Genomic DNA, 17,940 nt, shown 5'->3' with positions numbered 1-17,940 from the left:
AATTAAATGAAAATTTGACTCTTTGAGGCAGTTTTCGTTATGTTTATATAAGAGATCGAAAATTGGTGTGAATTTTTCTCTGTTTACGCGATAAAATAGTTTATCAAAATTTTGAAAAAGTGGTGCGAAAAACGTGGACTAATATTTGTCGGTTTTGGTTGAAATGCCCCTATATTTTACATTACTTAATACGTTTGCATTGAAACTTACTTTGATCGTTCTTCATATCCTTATTGTTTGCTTGTAATTAAATTGATGGCATACATGTAGTTGGGATGTAGAGTTTTTCTTTCATTGTTATATCTTTTCATTCAATGACTCAAAGAGTAGTAATAACAAACACAAGTATGCGTAAGCTAACAATAATTTTTCTAAGCGTTTCGCTTGTTTTCAAACCAAAACCTAAATTATGCATAGTCAATCTATATCGGATACGTAGTTATACATAAATTTAGGCTATTACTCATTATGCCTACGTTGATAGAGCGTAATATTTCCTGTCAAAGTATATAAGTTCAAAAAATATTTAGACTTACAAATTTGCACTGGAATGGTTTCTCGCCTGTGTGAACACGTCGATGTTTTTTCATGGCTGGAAGAGACTGAAAACTCTTTTGACACAGATCGCACGCAACTGGGCGTTCTCCTGTATGCGTACGCTCATGAATGACTAATTGTTGATTTGTGTAAAATTTTTTTGGACAATGTGCACATGCCTGTTTCTTCTGCCTCTGCGGCGCTCCTGCATGCATACGCAAGTGTTCTCGTAAGTTATCTTTGCGCGTGAATTCCTTATGACAAACCTGCAATCAAAAGTTAGATTCGATATCATACGCCAGAGCCTCTGGCTAGTGTTTACAAATATATTTTTAACGTGCAAATTGCAGTTATCTGACATTAATAATGATATCTAAAAATGCGAAACTTACTTGGCAAGCAAAACCAGCACGAGATACACCGTCGCAACCAGTTTGCATAACGTGTCTATCCAAATGATACTTTCTTGAAAAATATTTGTCACAACGTTCACACCTAAAAAAATTCAAAAAATTATTAAAATTCTGAATAGGTCTTTCTTTCAAAGATGTTTCTTGGCTAGTGCTTTTTATCATCAGTTCTTAAATAAATAGTGTAAAAATTGTCCAAAATAATTCACTCACTTAAAGACTTGATGTTTCGCATGAACAGTGTAATGATGCTTGGTTAGGCTTTTCTTATTGGCAAATGCAAGGTCGCACACTTTGCAAGTGAAATTTTGTTGTATCCAATGAACCACAACCATGTGCCTTTCCAGGGCAGAAAGTTTTTTGAAAGAAAATTCACAGTGGTCGCACTTCAAACATCCGTCAGTATGTGCCGTTAATGAATCCTCTCCACAACAATGACACTTGTCGACGGACACAGGTTTTATCGCTGCTGCAAGATTGTTGTTTCTTGGTGTATTGCCGCCTGGAAAAAAAATGAATAGTAAATTGTTAGTGAATGCTACTAACACACGCCACAAAAGTTTGTGCAAATGATTGCACCCGTATTAACATTTACCATCTGAAATTTGGCTGACGTCATCTGGTTCTTCGACGTACTCTTCGTCGTCTGAATCATAGCCAGTTATTTGTCCGATTTCTAAAGCATCTGAACGGTCATCCTCGTCTCGACATACATCCAAATGATCCTTTAGCAACTGTAGAATTGAGTAAAAATGTACATAATATTACTGTTAGAATTAGGATTCTTATGGTCAGAATCATGGGAGGCACAGATTTTCTTTACGTTGTAAAGACTAGCACAGAAAAGTTTGATGTTGAATTTAAGTATAATCACATAAAATCGGTTTTAATAAAAGGTATGGAATACTAATTTGCTCAGTTCTCATTACAGCATACTTATTAGGATACAGAAATGGTAACTGAACTTACATCTTCTGATTTGAATATACGGCGACAGGTAACACATTCGTAGTCTGTTATAATTTCAATTATATGATCAGTTTCGTCTGACCCAGCTGTAATGGAAACACATGTATTAGTATAAAAACTTCATCTGTAACAGTAACTTACTAAGTCATTGATATTTACATTGCTCATTTAAAAAAATATCTGATCAACTTTAGTAGTAAAGAACTACTTGACAATGTTATGGAATATGGGATGCTCATCATTGTAAGTAAATTAGATTCGAAAACTACTTGTGACGTCATTCGCAAAATCCATCTCGAATTCTAGAATCCCACTTTGTGTGACACATAGAATAACTGATATTTTCTTGCATGTTTTTGAGTCAATTATTATTGAAGAATTAATTGTATCCAATTTTTTGCCTAATAACTTATTACCATTTCAAAGGAGCCGCCTTTCGTGTTATTAAATAAAAATTCTACGTCAATGTATATTATGATGTCAATGTACATTAGTACGCATGTATTGAATTATATACGTATACATAATAATTGTTTGAGGTGCTAAAAATATACACTCATTTTATCCTTACACTGTCCGTTGAGTAGTTCAATCTCCTCCTGAGCATCTGCAGCCTGTATGGCATTTTCGTTTTGTGAGTCGCCTACAATAGAAATCAAACAGGTGTTGAACAGATGGTTAGTTTACCCGTCTATCGTAGAAAATTTTATTTGTATTACAGAAAAGATACGTAGTAATAGAATAACAGTATTAACAATCACTTTCGGCAACTACGCCACTACATACCAAACAATAGTTCAACAGCCTCCTCGACATTCCCTGACGGGACGGGATGTTCTATCTTTACGATTTCTGTAACAGACAACATGTATAATGGCGTGAATTCGTCGATTTAACCAAAATATAGGTATGAACGAAAGGCACCGATTGGTAATCATCGGGGACAGGTAATTACCTATAACACGCGGCATGCTTTCAGTCTAACGGGAGAGAATCTCCCTGACATCCGACGCAGCGATGATCAATGGTTTTCCAAATCTCTTTACTTGCAACCTCGCACTACGATACCTGTGATCTAGACGTTGCTCAGCGTGTTTGTTTCATGTACAAAACACTTTATTATCCTAAATCTAAACAGCAATACCAGTTTGTGTTTCAGTTTGGAATAAATAATGTGTCAATATTAAAGTAAGACTGGGAAAAAATGTATAAACACGAACATTTGCCCCTGATGGAACGTCCACCTTGGGACACGACGCATTACAAAATGGCCTACATAAAGGGGCACGCCTTTGTGAAGCAAAGATTCTCAATTTCGAAGATATTTTGATGAAAATAACATGAGCCAAAAGGGAATTTTATTTTCAAATGCTATAACCATCGTTAATTTTATAAGAAATATCGTATTTTTCTTTATCGCTAAGCTTTTTTCACAATTCAATTCGAGTTTGTAGTGTTGGCTACCCTGCGCGTGACGAGAGGAAGATATTTCAGTGGAGGAAGATCACGTGGTTATAAATCTGATCACGTGATCCGTCGCCAACAGCAACCGATACGTATACAACATCGCCCTGTCAAATCTATTTCAACATTTGAAACGTCGTATTTTATTTCCATAATATATAATAGAAAATGACGGAAGACGTAAAGCCGGAAGTAATTAAAAAAACTCAAGACATTCTCGGGAAATATTTTAAAAAACCACCACTCACGGAAAAATTGTTAAAGAAACCACCTTTTAGATTTCTACATGATATAGTCTCATCGGTAATACTGTTAGTTAATATTACGCTCTTTTTTACATTTAATTCATGTTTCATGCTCACCCTTATTTAAAATAAAAACTTTGAAATTATTCTGCTAATTTATTGTGCTTAACGTTCTTATAATGTTAAAGGTAATTAGAGAAACTGGATTTCTCGATGGTCTTTTTACAGAGGATGAATTGAATTCCGAAAATATAAAAGACAAAGACACCAAGCTTGCGTATTTAACAAAACTGATTGACGTTGTGAGTAAGTGAAACGAAGACACAAATTATCTAGATGGTCATATTTTCCCTGATTATTCTAGATATCTAACATAATAAGTTAAACATTTCAGAGTTGATTACTGGAAATAATCTCATGGTACGACCCAGTAAGGTCATCGCTGGACATGAACCCACTCGAACCAATGAGTTACTGCAAGCAATTGGAAAAGCCCTTGACAAAAAGGTATTCACAATAATTTCTAGTTATTCGTAAAATGGTAAACCCAATGTTCAAAATGGTATCACTGTGTAATTGTTTATCTTTCACAATAGATCAGCAGCGCAGAAGCAATAGAGCACTATAAAAATAGTAATGGTAGATCTAAGGGGCCAGTGAAATCAAAACTGGTTGCTAAAGATGAGTCTAAGAAGCCAGTGTCTAGACAGTCTTCACAATCTAGAAAACCGGTGGAAAAAGAGAAGCCTCCGATTGATCAAAAGAAAAAGTCTACAAGCACCAGCAAAAATGCACCCAAAGAAGTTAAAACCCGTGCTGAGAATAGACGAGAAAAACTACACGAACAGGAAAAAGAGAATAAAGCAAAAAATAAGGGTGGGGATAAAAAAGAAAAGATCGTTGAAATTCCTTCTGCTGAGGTGAAGAGATGTTGATATAGGAGTTAGAGTAGATAATCTATTTTAGATATAGGTTGAGCGTCGTATTTTGTTTACCTTTTGTATCGCAGAGCCTTTTCTTTTTTTACTTTGATCGATAAAAAAGTATTTTCTTCCATTGTTTTGAACACCGCCATGACGATTTTATAAAAGATTTAGTCATTTAACAAACATATTATCTATAACTCTTGTAATGTCGCCCAATGATTGTATAACTAAATTATTTTTAGTCCAAGGAAGAAAAACGGCCATCTTCGGTGAGGCGACAAAGACGCTCAGCGTCAGTTCAACCCAAGGAAGATCCTTCATCACCAAAAACGTTAGACTCCCCAAAAACCAAACCTGCTTTATCAGATTCAACAAATTCACCTACTCACAAAATGACCGAATCTTCGTTGCGTAATACCAACTCGCCGATAGACAAGCAAGTAAAATCGCAACAAGGTAATAACCAAACGGAACAACCGCCTGATAGAATATCAGAACCAGAAACAAGACAATCTGCTGAAATAAGGGGAAAAACAAGCGCAAATGATGATGGTTCTCGTAGAAGCTCACATTCTGATGGGAGGACAAAGAGAAGTGCAGAAAAAAACTCAGCTCCCTTAGAAGGTGAATCGAAACCGAAATCTTCAGCTGGGAACAAAGTAAGAGAAGCAAGTAGCCTGCTGTCACCAAATCATAAATCATCGAAATCAGATACAGTACCAAACAAATTACAAAAACAGTACACGTTTGAGCATCCAGGTTCTCCACCACCAAAGCCTGGTCCCCCAGACGATTCTGCAAATACAGCAATGTCAGTCTAATAAGTATATAGTTCAATATTAATGAATAGCTCGATAGTGTTTTTATAATCTGGTAATAAAACGAAAACAATGTTTGTAAAGTTATCAAACTATTACTGTGGTTTGCTTATAGAGTTCCTGAGACGACAGTAGTGAGACCAAAAACTTCACTGCGTCCTCCCAGTGCCAGGCCAATGAGCGCTAGACCTGCAGCTCCTAGGATGCGATCAAAAACTGAATTCATTTTAAATGAAGATATAACGTAATCCTAAGGATCATTGGTTATTGAAAATAAAGTAATTAGACGTTAACACATGTGCATTTTTTTCATTTCAGAACTCCAATGGGCACTGTTAATGTAATCGTAGAAAATTTTGACACAAAAGAGGAAGATGACGTTGATGATATGGTTGTAATGGAGACAGGTGGGAGTGGGGATTCCCTAAACATCGATGGATTAGCTAGGACTGAAAGTCAGCTTTCGGAAGAACATGGACATCTGGTAGCTCAAATCTTGGAGACTCAAAGAGAGTTAATCAATACGGACAATGTCGATGTTATGCCCAAGAAGGTGGAGATTGTGAGCATATTTGAATATCTGATCACATACTGAACATCACGTTTAACCCGCTAAGTTTTCAAGTCCCCGCTACTTTCTCAAATCAATCTTCTGATGCACCAGTATCTCAGACCAGTAGTATCTGAGTATATTTCCAAATCCATAGAATAAAATTCACGTGTATATTGTTATAGGAATGGGAAGCAGGATCAAGAAGAGATCGTGAAACAGCAATAAAAGAAGTTGATAAATTGCGAAGTTCGATTCAAACTTTGACGCGAGCGACAAACCCACTGGGTAAACTCTTGGATTATTTACAGGTAAAAAATTACTTTTGTAGTTATATAGCATTTTGATTGAGACCATACAAGGCTGCAGAAAATTACGTCCATTTTATTCATTTGCAAAGATACAGTCTTTTCAACCTGCATGCATTCAACGACCTGTATTTGCTTAACAGGAAGATGTAGAGATGATGCAGAGGGAACTCCATGAATGGCGAAGTCAATATAATCAATTGAGTGAACAATTACGCCAGGAGCAAATGTGAGTAAATAATAGTCGACAATTATCTCCATTCATCAGTGCACCTATAATTACTCAGTATTAAAAAATTATATAATATTTAAACAGCACTGTCGCACTCTTGTTAAAGCAGTAATGATATTCCAAATAATTATATAAAATACGCATAAATTTTGTTATTATTATGGCAGCTCAACAGAAGAGTTTATAGAACCCATGAAAGGAACTCTCAAAGACATCGAAGGTAATATCAAAGTTCAGTTGGATAAAATACGCCAAGTAAAAGCTGGGATAATGAAAAATGATCAGAAGATACAGAGATTGCTCAATGGACATTTGTAGGAAACTAATTACTAACTTGGTATCGTAAGATGGATAATTCAACAAGCTCGTACCAACTGCGTATTAACTTATTCTCATACATGATACTACAATAGATACAAACATTTTACGTTGGATGCAATAGAAATATCAAAATATAATACAGCTGCGATATAACATGATAAATAGTATATCATAATCTTTGTTTTATTGATTATCTGTATTAATTATAACAAATTTTACTAAAATAATAGCGACAACTAAAGTACACAGTGTTACAGACCAAACCGATTGTATGAATATCTGCTGTGTTGCATTTCAGGTACTAAATTGTAAGACTTGGGAACGCGACAAATTATAAAAATTTGGCAATTATTTCACGCTTACATGCGTTCTCTGCTTTCTTTTTTGGTCAGTGCAGAAGGAATCTATGTCGAGCTAATTGCATGTATTGCTATTTTATTTAATATAAACTTGTATCGTCCAACAAATTAGGTCATATATAGTAATATAGTTTACATATTTATTTGGATGACAGTAATACCATACTATAGCATAATATTATGACGATGTTTATAGACTATATCTAAGATTGCACCAAGTAACAAGGTTTTTTTTTCTTTTGTTTTTTTTTACACTTTATGCGATAGATTAAAGCAGAATGGAAATTTTTTATTATAACGAATGTAACCAGAGTGACGAACTCACTGATAAGTCCTAATGAACCATAATTGAAAAGTGTACCGTGCATCCTTGGCATATGACAATTAGAATGTAAGTGCAAAATGCTATGTAAAAATTGCTTGGTATGCAGTCGATACACCTCAATTATGAAACTTGGCAAGCCGTTAGCATGCTCCTTTCTAAGGAAATTGTCCTACATACAGGTGTAAATATTGTACCTATTTTCACAGCTATAATCCTAATGAATCATACAGCTCGTAATGTCAATTTCAAAAGATCATGCTCAGTTATTCAAGTAGTCTGGTTGTTAAGTTTTATAAAGTCTGATAATAAACAGAAAGCAATCTCCTGGAGATCGGGCGAAGAACAAGATTTTGAAAACCAATAATTGTTCTGTAACATAATTATAATTCTGACTATAAAACTTTTCCATAATTATAATTAATATTTTTTACAGTAATTGTTTATGCTTATTATTCACAAGGTAAATGTTACTTTGCCCAGCAAACAAAACAGAACCAGTTGAATCAGAACTTATACACATAGATACATACATTGTACAGTAATTACAAATTATTCTATGTAATTTATAGTTCATGTACAAGTTTTTATGATTCTTTACAATATTATTTTCTTTTCTATGAATATAGACTTACCTATATACACCTTTGTATATCATTATGTATAATAATATAACAGTTTATTTTTGTGCAAACATAGAAATTTAAATTACAAAAATGATCTATGTCCATACATTATTATGCAAGGGCTTCTCAGTTTTCATTTTCTAAAAAAAAAAAAACCGTAGTAAACTAAAGTTTATATTGGAAACACATACTGAGATGAAGGAATAATTTTTTTGCGAAATTTTGAAGTTCTCACCTAGTTTGTTATACAAAGATTACAGATATTTTGCACTTACATAAAATAATATATTGTATATTTATATTTCATACGCGAGGAAAGTAAAAATAAAAAGGTATTTGTTACTGAGTAATTATAACATTCGAGTAAATATTATTTATATTCAATTCGGTTTCAACAGAATTAAGTTTCTATTTCATTTCTGCTGATACTTAAATGAATTCTTCTTGCAAATTACTGCGTAAAACAAGAAAGCTAATTTTAAAAACTTGCAGAAAGTAAAATAAATTCGGCGGAAAATAACAGTGGCTACCTTTTCTTCAAAATAACTTACTAATTCGTTAAATTGAATAGTGAACTGCATAATTTTTACAGCTTAACAATTTTACCAAGCATCAAATGTATATATTCTTTATAATGTATGGATATTTTATAATCTATTATTACTGAAGCTTGGAAGTTGGAAATCTACAATGTGTCCATATGGATTATAACATTTATTTTTGAAATTTCTTCACGGCATAAATTCACAGTATACAAGCAAAATATCATTCATTAAATAGATCCTTTCTTCTTTTTAATTCTTTTTTTGATTTTCTTTATTTTCAAATAATAAATGAACAAGTTGCCAAGAATTTGCAAATATCATGTAGATTACCACCAAACAGCACGGTAAGTCGGTATGATAAGCTAATTAAAGATAAATTAACTTTCAATTCGTTCAAGACTGGATACAATATATGTAAGGCATCAGAAGGTTCAACACTAATACTTCATCTATCTTTTATTCTTAATAAGTCAACGTTATTTGAGCATAATTGTTGCAAGTAAGAATATACTTGCCAACGTATATCGGACTATGTACATAACTGATATTTGGGATCAGTTCAATAAAATTAACATTTTTTTAACAAAATTTTCAACAGTGATAAGATATTAAATTTATATTTATAAACAGAAAACGAAACAAAAACAATAAATAGAAAATAAATTGAAACCTCTGCGAGCGACGGTTCACTCAAAAATGAATAACCTAACGTAATTGGTTTAAAAAAATAAAGGGAATTCACTTACCCTGTTGCTTGCAACAATTATACCTCACGTAATCTCTATTCAAACATTCTTCAATAAGAAACGGCTAGTCTGAAGCGTTCTAGTGCTGGACACCAATGTCAAAAAAAAAATTAACGCTTATTATCTTGTCAAGTGTATAAATTACACTGCAAACATAAATATACATACATATACATTACATATAGGTGTATGTATAAATACACACGTATGAATGTATGTTTGGTACTTCAATGTCATTCATGCCGTGATGTGACGTGAAGATACTCGATGTGATCATCATTTTCATATTAAGCTATTAAGTGTGGTGCGAAATTATTTATAATCCAGCACTGCTTTCGCCAATATATCTACCTCATTACCCAAAACCTAAGTCCTTACACATATAGCGCAAGTCGACCGTAATTGCTACAACTGAAACATCTCGTCCTGCTGTTGCTGCAGTCTTTGCAACGACGTCTTCACTCTTCTTCCTTGAGTCATTACAACGGCGGACGGCAAATTATGAACATCGCCGGATGAAGATGTCCTCAATAGCTCAGAGGGTTCGGCTGATGAGTTTGTGGTTGAACTAATGGGGTGTGAGTTGCGTAATCTAGCAACGGCTCTTCGCCGCTGCGTGAACGTGTCATCCCCCTCATGGCAAAACCTGGACATTTTGCCAAAACAAAAATAATATCTATTTTTTAAATACTGTTTCTCAACTTATGAGTCTGTTATTTCAATGAATAGCGATATTTTCACATGCTCCGTTCTGATGTCACATATATCATGATCTGGTACTAACGCCAGATGTATCAGATATATTCCGGAAACATTCAAACATCAAATCATGATAAGAATAGATGAATATATGAAAGGTTCAGTGCCAGCGTAGCCTAAACCACATTGTCGATAAAACTCACTTCAACTATACTAAGCCATTTGAAACGAGCCTTATCGAGAATGTGAGTTAGGCTACTCTGGCACTCAACCCATCATATATTAATATTAGAATTGTTTATCCATCTTTTCTAGTAAAGTCATGCTAAAAATAGTTTGATTTCGTCACTGATTGATAATTCGAGAAGAGTTATTACATGCGTAAAAGTATGAAAGTACAAAATTATTTCATGCCAAATTGTATAGTATTTTAGAAAAACGATACGTCTCCTAATTATTCTGATAAATTCATAACTTCAAGAAAATCCCGATTGTTATTAGACTATAGGTCTAATTTGAGAAATATGAAATTCAATAAATAGAAGAACGTTAAAAGTGTTTTAGAAAAATTATAGCGGACCATAGTAGCGTGCAAAACTATGAAATGAGAGGACTTTAGTTCAAATCCTCAGTGCAGCTCGCAAAAATTGTAAGACGAGTACCTAGTTTAGGCGCCATATCGACAAGCTGAGGTTCGAAATAGGTCCGGCTACACCTAAGCAAGGTTTTGGATATGTTGAGATTGCTGCAGACGCATAATGATGGTTACTAACCCATCCCACTCTCACTACGCAGAAGCTAACTGCTTATGGGGATGTTAACCGAAAAGGTACGCTCAGTTTGTTTGTGATTATTATTATTATTATTAATAATAATAATAATACCTACTACAGTTAAATAAAATAATTCAAATTCAATGCGTCAGAAGGACTGTTTTTGTTTGCGAAATCAATTCTATTGCATGTTATGCTTAACGTGTGGTAAGTGTTGAAAATTGGAAGTTGAAACATACAGCAAATGATAATTGATTCAGTAGAACATAAATTAGGGGACTTACGCATATTCTCCAAAACTGTGTCAAAGAGTGCAAGTAAAAATATATCTAATAAGCTATTGATTCAATTTTCAGAACTTAAGCGCAATATTCAATTCAATAATAAAAAGCGTTAAAGTGCATGTAACTTACTCACTATTTCCTTGCGCGCGTTTAACTTCCTTCTTCATACTCGCTATAGATGAATCCATTTTTGCCAAGAAATCATCTACGGAGCTTTCGTCATCTATGGAAGAAGTTATCGACGAAGGACTAGTTATCTGAAAAATTAAATGAATACGTGTACTCTTTCTAAACAATTATTACATGGAATCTGAACTAAAGTAAGAAAACTTACGCTTTCGATACCCTGTGAACTCTCAGCACCTGAAGGCAGGATAGAATAATTTCCTAAGGAAGCGTTAATATCTCCAGGTACAGGAATAAGTAGATATTCACGTAGAAATAAACTGTCTGATGCCCACAGTCTGTTTGCTCTCCGTATTTGTTCTGTCTGGAAGAATAAAAAATAAAAATAAAAAACATGACCAAAATCAATATTTAAATCTGATACCTGAAAGCCGTAACGATGAAATTTACACACTTGGAAAACATATTTGAGAATAACGCGAGTAGAAATAAAAACAAAAGCCTCAATTTTACCTGCTTATAAACTAAGAATAAAATAGAAAAATTATAAGTATATTTTTACAAGAGTTTACAATGAAATTATACTGAAATTACGTAACCTGCCGTATGGTTTACTCAAAACCGAACGTCATGTTAAAAATCGATTAAAAACGATTTTATTCATCGCCATTAATATTTACTTGACCCTAATGGTGAAATCAATTGTCATCTTCGGTTCATTCCTTTTTTTATTTCTTTTCTGTTTAACCTTCAGGTAACATAATATTATAAATCCGTCTACGCAACAGACCGATATACAGGCTTATCTTGTCGCCTAGAGTTAACAAATGTTTTGTTATCTTTGTAACATATTTTGTGAATATTTTGGTGCAGTAATAATAATAATCTACCAAATGACAATTCCTAAGAATGCTTGATCTGTGATTGTTAAAATTCTTCCTTCAATTGTAATCACGCATGTATCGTTTGAATAAGTGGTACTTGAATAGGCTTGCGTGTAATTATTGACACAAATATCATGAAGCATGCAACCAATGTGCCTAATTACAGTAATGTCATGTACACGCAGTAAAACATATCAGTGTTATACAAGGTGCTGGTGTAAACTGTGAATTAAACTGTGTCAGCGTGAATAGAATACATTGAATATGCAGATGAAGAGGTTTCGGCTTAATTTTTGTACCCAAAAATGTACCTTGGGTTTTTTTTTTTTTTTAATCATTCACACAGGTTCAACTTTCATCCGAACGTCATTTACCATGAGTGAAATTGAAAAATAATTATTGAAATATGTGATGAAAGTTTTTTTATTCAGACAATAAGTTTATAAGTTAAAGTGTACATGAAAATGAAACGTAATTGCACAATAGGCACAGAAAGAGAAAGTATCAACCCAATTCAGTCATGTGACAAAAATCACGTGTGTGTATATACTTTTGTAATAAGGAGCGAGATATTTAATGCCAAGTGCAAACAGAAACAAGGTTTGCCGCAGCAGTTTCTTGCGCAGGAACAGACCTTGCATAAGGTTTTTAATATTTTTACAAAACTGTAATTGATATGTATGCCAATCAATTGAATTTTAATTTCTAAATAAAGGGTTGGTTTACAGTTGATTATAAAAATCTATTTTATATTAGCCAGGTATTTATTTACGCAATAAACCATCTTTATAGCTTATAAAATCATCAATAACATCATGAAATTTCTAGCCGTTTCTATTTAATCAATTTTGTGTACAGTGGGATATCGATTAGCATTGCGTATTATCAACAAGCTTATCATAAGCAAACATAAACAGAATCGAGAACATGTGACTGTTCAAACGGGGATTAAATGTACGAAAATTTCCAAACAGAATTGGAAAATTTCACAGAGATAATCAACTCCAGTCTGGGATATTTTAACGACAATTGATTGGAAGTGGATAGGCAAAGGATGCAAATGATAGGTGGGAAGACAACCGATTAATGCAAATCAGCGAGGATGATTACAATGAGCGATTGATGTACGTTAGAGAATGAGAAACCAGTGGTTTTACCATCAATTCAAGAACGACGTTCCAGTCTCTAGAAGTAAGGTAAATGAGAAATACTGTCAAGCAAAGAAAAGCGTTTGTTATGCGAGTGACATAAAAAAGGGTAAAAATAGTGATGGACAAGTGGTAATATAAGCCCTTTACGTACCGTGACCCCGTATTTTAGCGCGATACCCTGGAGGGTATCGCTCGCCGAAACGACGTGTTTTACAAGGTTTTCGTTGCGCGTCATGTGCTTAGCCGTGCTCCCGTATTTCTTGAGTGCTTTGCTGGAATCACGAATAGACATTCGCTCTTCCATCTCTCCACCGCCATTCCACTCCATGTTCAAGCCTCTAAAAAGTTGTGCCAACATCATTCGGGGGCGGTAAACGGTACGTGAAACGGCACTTCGATTTTATTTTCAAATTCGAATCACATCGATGATCGTAATAATTATATGTAAACTGTCTGCCCTGATCTTTCGTTTAAACGAGGTTCCTTATCGATTAATGATTTCAACTCTTGACCTGACCTTATCAGACTATAAATTCAACGCGTCGTTTCATTTCATCTACGCGACTTGTCCAATCGTCTCGTAACGACAGCCAGTACATTTCTTATCAGAATAATCGGCCAATCATCGCATATTTGTATTAAGTCTGACATCGTTATATTTCTGATCTATAATCTCATGGGATTGAGCTTTATCAGCTTGTTGGCGCAAGAATTAACCCTATACTTAATCCGTATTCTTGACCGCGGAAGATGTTCATCCAGATTTTGTAAGCGCCAGGATGAAACAATTATTGAAAAACGGTTATTCCGCCGGAGGGGTTTTTCTGTTATCATCGTTTAAGTACCTTGCGAATTAAATTCATTAAAAGCATGGTATCAAAATAAATACATTTTCAAATACTCCCGCCTAATATTCTTATGTTGGTCGACTGACGTACCGCCATCAAGCATTTGATATCGATAACGTGGTCGTCGATAGTATCGATTCAAGACATTAACAATCTTTACGCCATCGGCACTCGATCTAGTGTGAATTATTTTTCATTGACTCTAAGTGTTGTTGTCATAAGTAGCGGTGAACACTTAGCTGTAATTACCTCGATAGTCGGCTAAAATGTCGTATCAGTTGTACAGGAATACGACGTTGGGTAATACGCTTCAAGAAAGTTTGGACGAATTGATTCAGGTAACGTATCGTTTTACTGTGGGATAGTTTTGCAGACCGAAGAGGTTATGGAACGAAGGGTAATTTTTAAACGACAAATCACACCTACCGCAATAACACTTTTCCTCTTTTCCAGTATGGCCAAATTACACCGCAACTAGCGATCAAAGTGCTCCTACAATTCGACAAGGCGATTAATCAGGCTCTCGCTACGAGGGTCAAGTCACGCCTCACTTTCAAGGTTAAACATTTTTTACAAAAACCGCAACCTCCGTTAGTTTTCGATAATCATTCAATCGAATTACACTAGTTTTCACTTATTGCGCACTTGTTCATGTTGCCTTGAAATCCAATTGTTGATAACTAATATACATCATTATTGGTTCAGAATAACTTTTGAAGTTTTTCTCAGTTCATTGAAATTTGATGACGATGCTTCACTGCATTTATCTACCTGTAATTAATATAATCTTATGATTTGCGTTGTTTTTTAGGCTGGCAAATTAAACACGTATAGGTTTTGTGACAATGTCTGGACTTTCATGCTAAATGATGTCGAATTCAGAGAGGTGCAGGAGGTAGCAATTGTGGACAAAGTTAAAATTGTTGCATGCGATGGGAAAAGTAAGTATACCTAATCAGGTTGCTCATTTTTTCAAGTCATTGAATAGCAAAAACTGATCATCTATTATTTATTTGTGGCTGAAAACTTTGAGGCGCAATTCAGATCCACTGACAAAGAATTCAAATTGATTTCAAATAAACTTTACTGGGTATGTTGTCCTTATGTGTGAAAAATAATTTTGTTACAGCTGTTGATGCGGACGTGCCTACTAAGCGATAACAGATGAGCAATCTGTAGAGGGACTGATATTTTTAATTTTACTTTAGGAAATGTCTTCGTTCTTCTTTTAATTCTGAATCGTTTATTGAACAACAATCACTTTCCCCTTACTATTGTATGTTGTGTAGTGTTTGCTCAAGTTAGGTACCAAAAGCAGCTGAATTTGAGACAGACACACAAGAAATATCTCAACCATGTAGATCGAATGATATTCAAGTGAAATAATGTAGTTTGAATACATCCATTCAAGCAAGCAATAATCACAGCTTCACTGTACTTAATATAGATAAAACGTTCTAGAGATGAAAATATTACGAGTAATATTCATTCGCAGTCTATTGCAGGCTGTGATTATTACAAATTCCATTGTATCGTTGATTCACACACATATATAAAGAATATACAATTTGCTTCTTGCTCCTTTTAACTCTGTAGTTTTTATATGATGAAAATAATAATTCATAATTAGCCAGTTATAAAGGCTGTGTAGCAGTATGGGATAGAGACCAAAAATTAATATTGATAATAGCTAATATGCAATATTTTGTTAAAATAGGTAAAGAATAAATGAAAATAAAACAAATATATTGAGTTACATAAAGTGTGGCCATGTTTTTTCGTCCGTCTAAAAATGTTGAAATCTTTCAGAGGTTATCTGACAACAACATTCGTGGCTATACTTTTCTATCTTCTCTCATTTTTCCAAGTTCAGGTTATAAATACTACAATAAATTTCATCAAATAAAAACAAAATATCCAAAACTACGGTCACTTGTATACAACTTCTTTGTTTCACCGTTTCAAAGAAGCTTTACGGTAAGGACAATTATCTGTCTTCAATAAGTGTCAGTATTCGCAATGGGCAGGAAAACAGTAAGAAAAAATGTACACGTGAGTTATAAAATCTATTCGTAACCTATTAATATCAGTACAATGATTCTAAAAATATGTAATAAATAGAAAACCTGGCCTATGAAATTCTTAAAACCATTAATAATTAAGATAACAATAGTCTGTTTTTGCGGTTAGTCAAACTATCCCAGCAAGCAAATGTAAGGATTTCAATTAGATTTCTTCCTCTCTGAGAAATTCTGTATTGATTGATCTAACTGGTTACTAAATGCGGTAAAGCTGAATGTTTTAATGAAGCGTTCTTTTCCAGCTGTACCAAACTTTAATCCTATTGTCTTATCTTTTACAACAATAGCCATTTTCTCAGCAAAAGCTTTTCCAGACAAATCAACAAGGAAACCGGTCACCCCATCAATTATAGACTCTGTAGGGCCACCAGAGTTATTGGCAATTACTAATTTTTTTGCATACATTGCTTCCAGAGGGACTATGCCGAAATGTTCGTTAGGTGGTGTGTATATGAGAGCGTCGCAATGATTGAGAATTGAAATTTTATTAACGTCCGATGGAGAGCGAAGAAATGTAATTTTTTCTGTAACTTGTAATTCATCGGCTAAACCTGTCAATTCTACATAATGATCGACATTTTCTTCTACACGTTTATCGTATCCCCCAGCCATGATCAAGTGAACTCTCTTGTAATTTTCATCTGTAACAAGTGATTTTAACTCGGCGAGAGCTTCTATAGCAAGATTCAAATTCTTCTTTCGCTCGTATCGGTTAATGGATAGAAATATAATGCTATCCTCTGGTAACTTTTTGTCCAAGGCTCTTTCCAGAGACACAAGTCTTGTTTTGTCAAAATATTCCGTATTGATTGACGGATAGAGTACTTCAGGGTCAACATTCAGTCTTTTAAATGTATCCTTGAATACAGCCGCTGTATATTTGCTGTTAACAAATATTTTGTCTGCCTGTCCTGTCGTTATTTCCTCTAAATAATTTAGGGGAGCCCGATAAAACGATTTCCACGTGCTACCAGGCGACGACAAAAGTTGATCTGGATGATGACAGTAGTAGATAACGTGGGGAATGTAAAGATGAAGTACTGGAATACAGACAGAGACCAAATCACAGAAGACTACGTCAGGTCTATCACCCAGAAAGAACATATAGCTCGCCGCATAAACCTGTAAAGTCGACAAATTTTCGAAACATCTTGGAATCGTGACTATATTTTATAATATCTATAAATAAATTTCTTATCGATACCTACCATCTTGACATAGGCACAAAGAGCGAAAAATTTGCCGAAAATATTTCGCGGCAGCCATTCTCCGACGACGATGACTGGGATCGTTCCATCCCTAGTTTCAGTGAAACAGTGATTGGGGTCGTGGTGTGAGGTGATAAAGTTCACTTCGTGACCCTTCTTCTTTAAAGCTAATGCAGCGTCAACGACTAACCTCTCCGCGCCACCGATACCCAAATCGGGATGTAAAAAGGATACGCGAACCATTTTGGAAGGTTCGTATATCTGAAAGTCCTTTGTACTGCTCTTTATCGTCCAATTTTAGGGATAAATCAACATTACAAATGTGTAATCTGTATCCGAGCATGTAGTCCAGTACTTCTGACACTTTTTCAAATAATCGGTGATGCCACGTCGGGCTCTTCTAGCTGGTTGCCAGCCTGGCGGCATTTGATCACGTGCTGTCAGCTGGCCAATTCATTAGTTTACTTTATTTGCTTAAGAATCGGAATTAAGACACTTGAAGAGTGAT

The 17,940-nt window shown here is 34.5% G+C and overlaps 5 protein-coding genes across 15 annotated transcripts in view; 2 read left to right on the top strand and 3 right to left on the bottom strand.

Annotated features, from left to right (window-relative positions):
• Positions 1 to 3,198, bottom strand: part of LOC124303781 (zinc finger protein 2) — a 7,606-nt gene extending 4,408 nt beyond the window's left edge. The window contains exons 1-9 of one of the 2 annotated variants that reach the window (XM_046761425.1): positions 3,137 to 3,198; positions 2,872 to 3,046; positions 2,703 to 2,768; positions 2,473 to 2,559; positions 1,917 to 2,002; positions 1,543 to 1,681; positions 1,161 to 1,449; positions 930 to 1,032; positions 537 to 803 (exon numbers count right to left, since the gene is read on the bottom strand). In XM_046761425.1, coding sequence (XP_046617381.1) covers positions 537 to 803; positions 930 to 1,032; positions 1,161 to 1,449; positions 1,543 to 1,681; positions 1,917 to 2,002; positions 2,473 to 2,559; positions 2,703 to 2,768; positions 2,872 to 2,887 — 1,053 coding nt within the window. In that variant the 5' untranslated portion in view covers positions 2,888 to 3,046; positions 3,137 to 3,198. Of the gene's footprint in view, positions 1 to 536; positions 804 to 929; positions 1,033 to 1,160; positions 1,450 to 1,542; positions 1,682 to 1,916; positions 2,003 to 2,472; positions 2,560 to 2,702; positions 2,769 to 2,871 lie in introns of both variants that reach the window. The other variant, XM_046761426.1, reaches the window with a different exon arrangement.
• Positions 2,547 to 8,223, top strand: LOC124303780 (TRAF3-interacting protein 1). 5 transcript variants are annotated; one of them, XM_046761422.1, is made up of 11 exons: positions 3,321 to 3,683; positions 3,814 to 3,931; positions 4,020 to 4,132; positions 4,222 to 4,545; positions 4,794 to 5,210; positions 5,311 to 5,375; positions 5,485 to 5,613; positions 5,688 to 5,931; positions 6,105 to 6,230; positions 6,371 to 6,456; positions 6,627 to 8,223. In XM_046761422.1, exons 1-11 carry the CDS (start codon positions 3,549 to 3,551, stop codon positions 6,775 to 6,777), a joined length of 1,908 nt encoding a protein of 635 aa, XP_046617378.1. In that variant the 5' UTR covers positions 3,321 to 3,548; the 3' UTR covers positions 6,778 to 8,223. The 5 variants fall into 5 exon arrangements, with proteins under 5 accessions (XP_046617379.1, XP_046617378.1, XP_046617377.1 ...); XM_046761421.1 differs by having other exon boundaries at positions 3,326 to 3,683; positions 5,292 to 5,362; XM_046761423.1 differs by lacking the exon at positions 3,321 to 3,683 and adding an exon at positions 2,547 to 2,593 and having other exon boundaries at positions 4,794 to 5,362.
• Positions 6,931 to 14,697, bottom strand: LOC124303795 (lysM and putative peptidoglycan-binding domain-containing protein 2). 5 transcript variants are annotated; one of them, XM_046761461.1, is made up of 6 exons: positions 14,570 to 14,697; positions 13,447 to 13,633; positions 11,469 to 11,624; positions 11,264 to 11,391; positions 11,135 to 11,149; positions 6,931 to 10,024 (listed from the first exon to the last, which is right to left on the bottom strand). In XM_046761461.1, the coding sequence occupies exons 2-6, from the start codon at positions 13,621 to 13,623 to the stop codon at positions 9,784 to 9,786; spliced, it is 717 nt and encodes a 238-aa protein (XP_046617417.1). In that variant the 5' UTR covers positions 13,624 to 13,633; positions 14,570 to 14,697; the 3' UTR covers positions 6,931 to 9,783. The 5 variants fall into 5 exon arrangements, with proteins under 5 accessions (XP_046617417.1, XP_046617418.1, XP_046617415.1 ...); XM_046761462.1 differs by having other exon boundaries at positions 11,268 to 11,391; XM_046761459.1 differs by lacking the exon at positions 11,135 to 11,149 and having other exon boundaries at positions 6,931 to 10,042.
• On the bottom strand, positions 13,589 to 17,940 carry LOC124303792 (alpha-1,3/1,6-mannosyltransferase ALG2). Of its 2 annotated transcripts, XR_006907992.1 has the most exons (3): positions 17,433 to 17,940; positions 16,270 to 17,346; positions 13,589 to 13,601 (listed from the first exon to the last, which is right to left on the bottom strand). XR_006907992.1 is itself a non-coding variant. In XM_046761455.1 (2 exons), the coding sequence occupies exons 1-2, from the start codon at positions 17,673 to 17,675 to the stop codon at positions 16,366 to 16,368; spliced, it is 1,224 nt and encodes a 407-aa protein (XP_046617411.1). In that variant the 5' UTR covers positions 17,676 to 17,940; the 3' UTR covers positions 15,347 to 16,365. The 2 variants fall into 2 exon arrangements, 1 of the variants encoding a protein (XP_046617411.1); XM_046761455.1 differs by lacking the exon at positions 13,589 to 13,601 and having other exon boundaries at positions 15,347 to 17,346.
• Positions 14,294 to 15,905, top strand: LOC124303799 (transcription initiation factor IIA subunit 2). Its single transcript, XM_046761470.1, has 4 exons — positions 14,294 to 14,481; positions 14,597 to 14,701; positions 14,955 to 15,084; positions 15,273 to 15,905. The coding sequence occupies exons 1-4, from the start codon at positions 14,410 to 14,412 to the stop codon at positions 15,302 to 15,304; spliced, it is 339 nt and encodes a 112-aa protein (XP_046617426.1). The 5' UTR covers positions 14,294 to 14,409; the 3' UTR covers positions 15,305 to 15,905.

The sequence above is a fragment of the Neodiprion virginianus genome, chromosome 4, assembly GCF_021901495.1.
Source record: "Neodiprion virginianus isolate iyNeoVirg1 chromosome 4, iyNeoVirg1.1, whole genome shotgun sequence".
In the NCBI taxonomy this organism is placed as follows: domain Eukaryota; kingdom Metazoa; phylum Arthropoda; class Insecta; order Hymenoptera; family Diprionidae; genus Neodiprion; species Neodiprion virginianus.
Note: the sequence above shows the minus strand (reverse complement) of the source record. Positions and strands in the feature narration are given on the sequence as shown.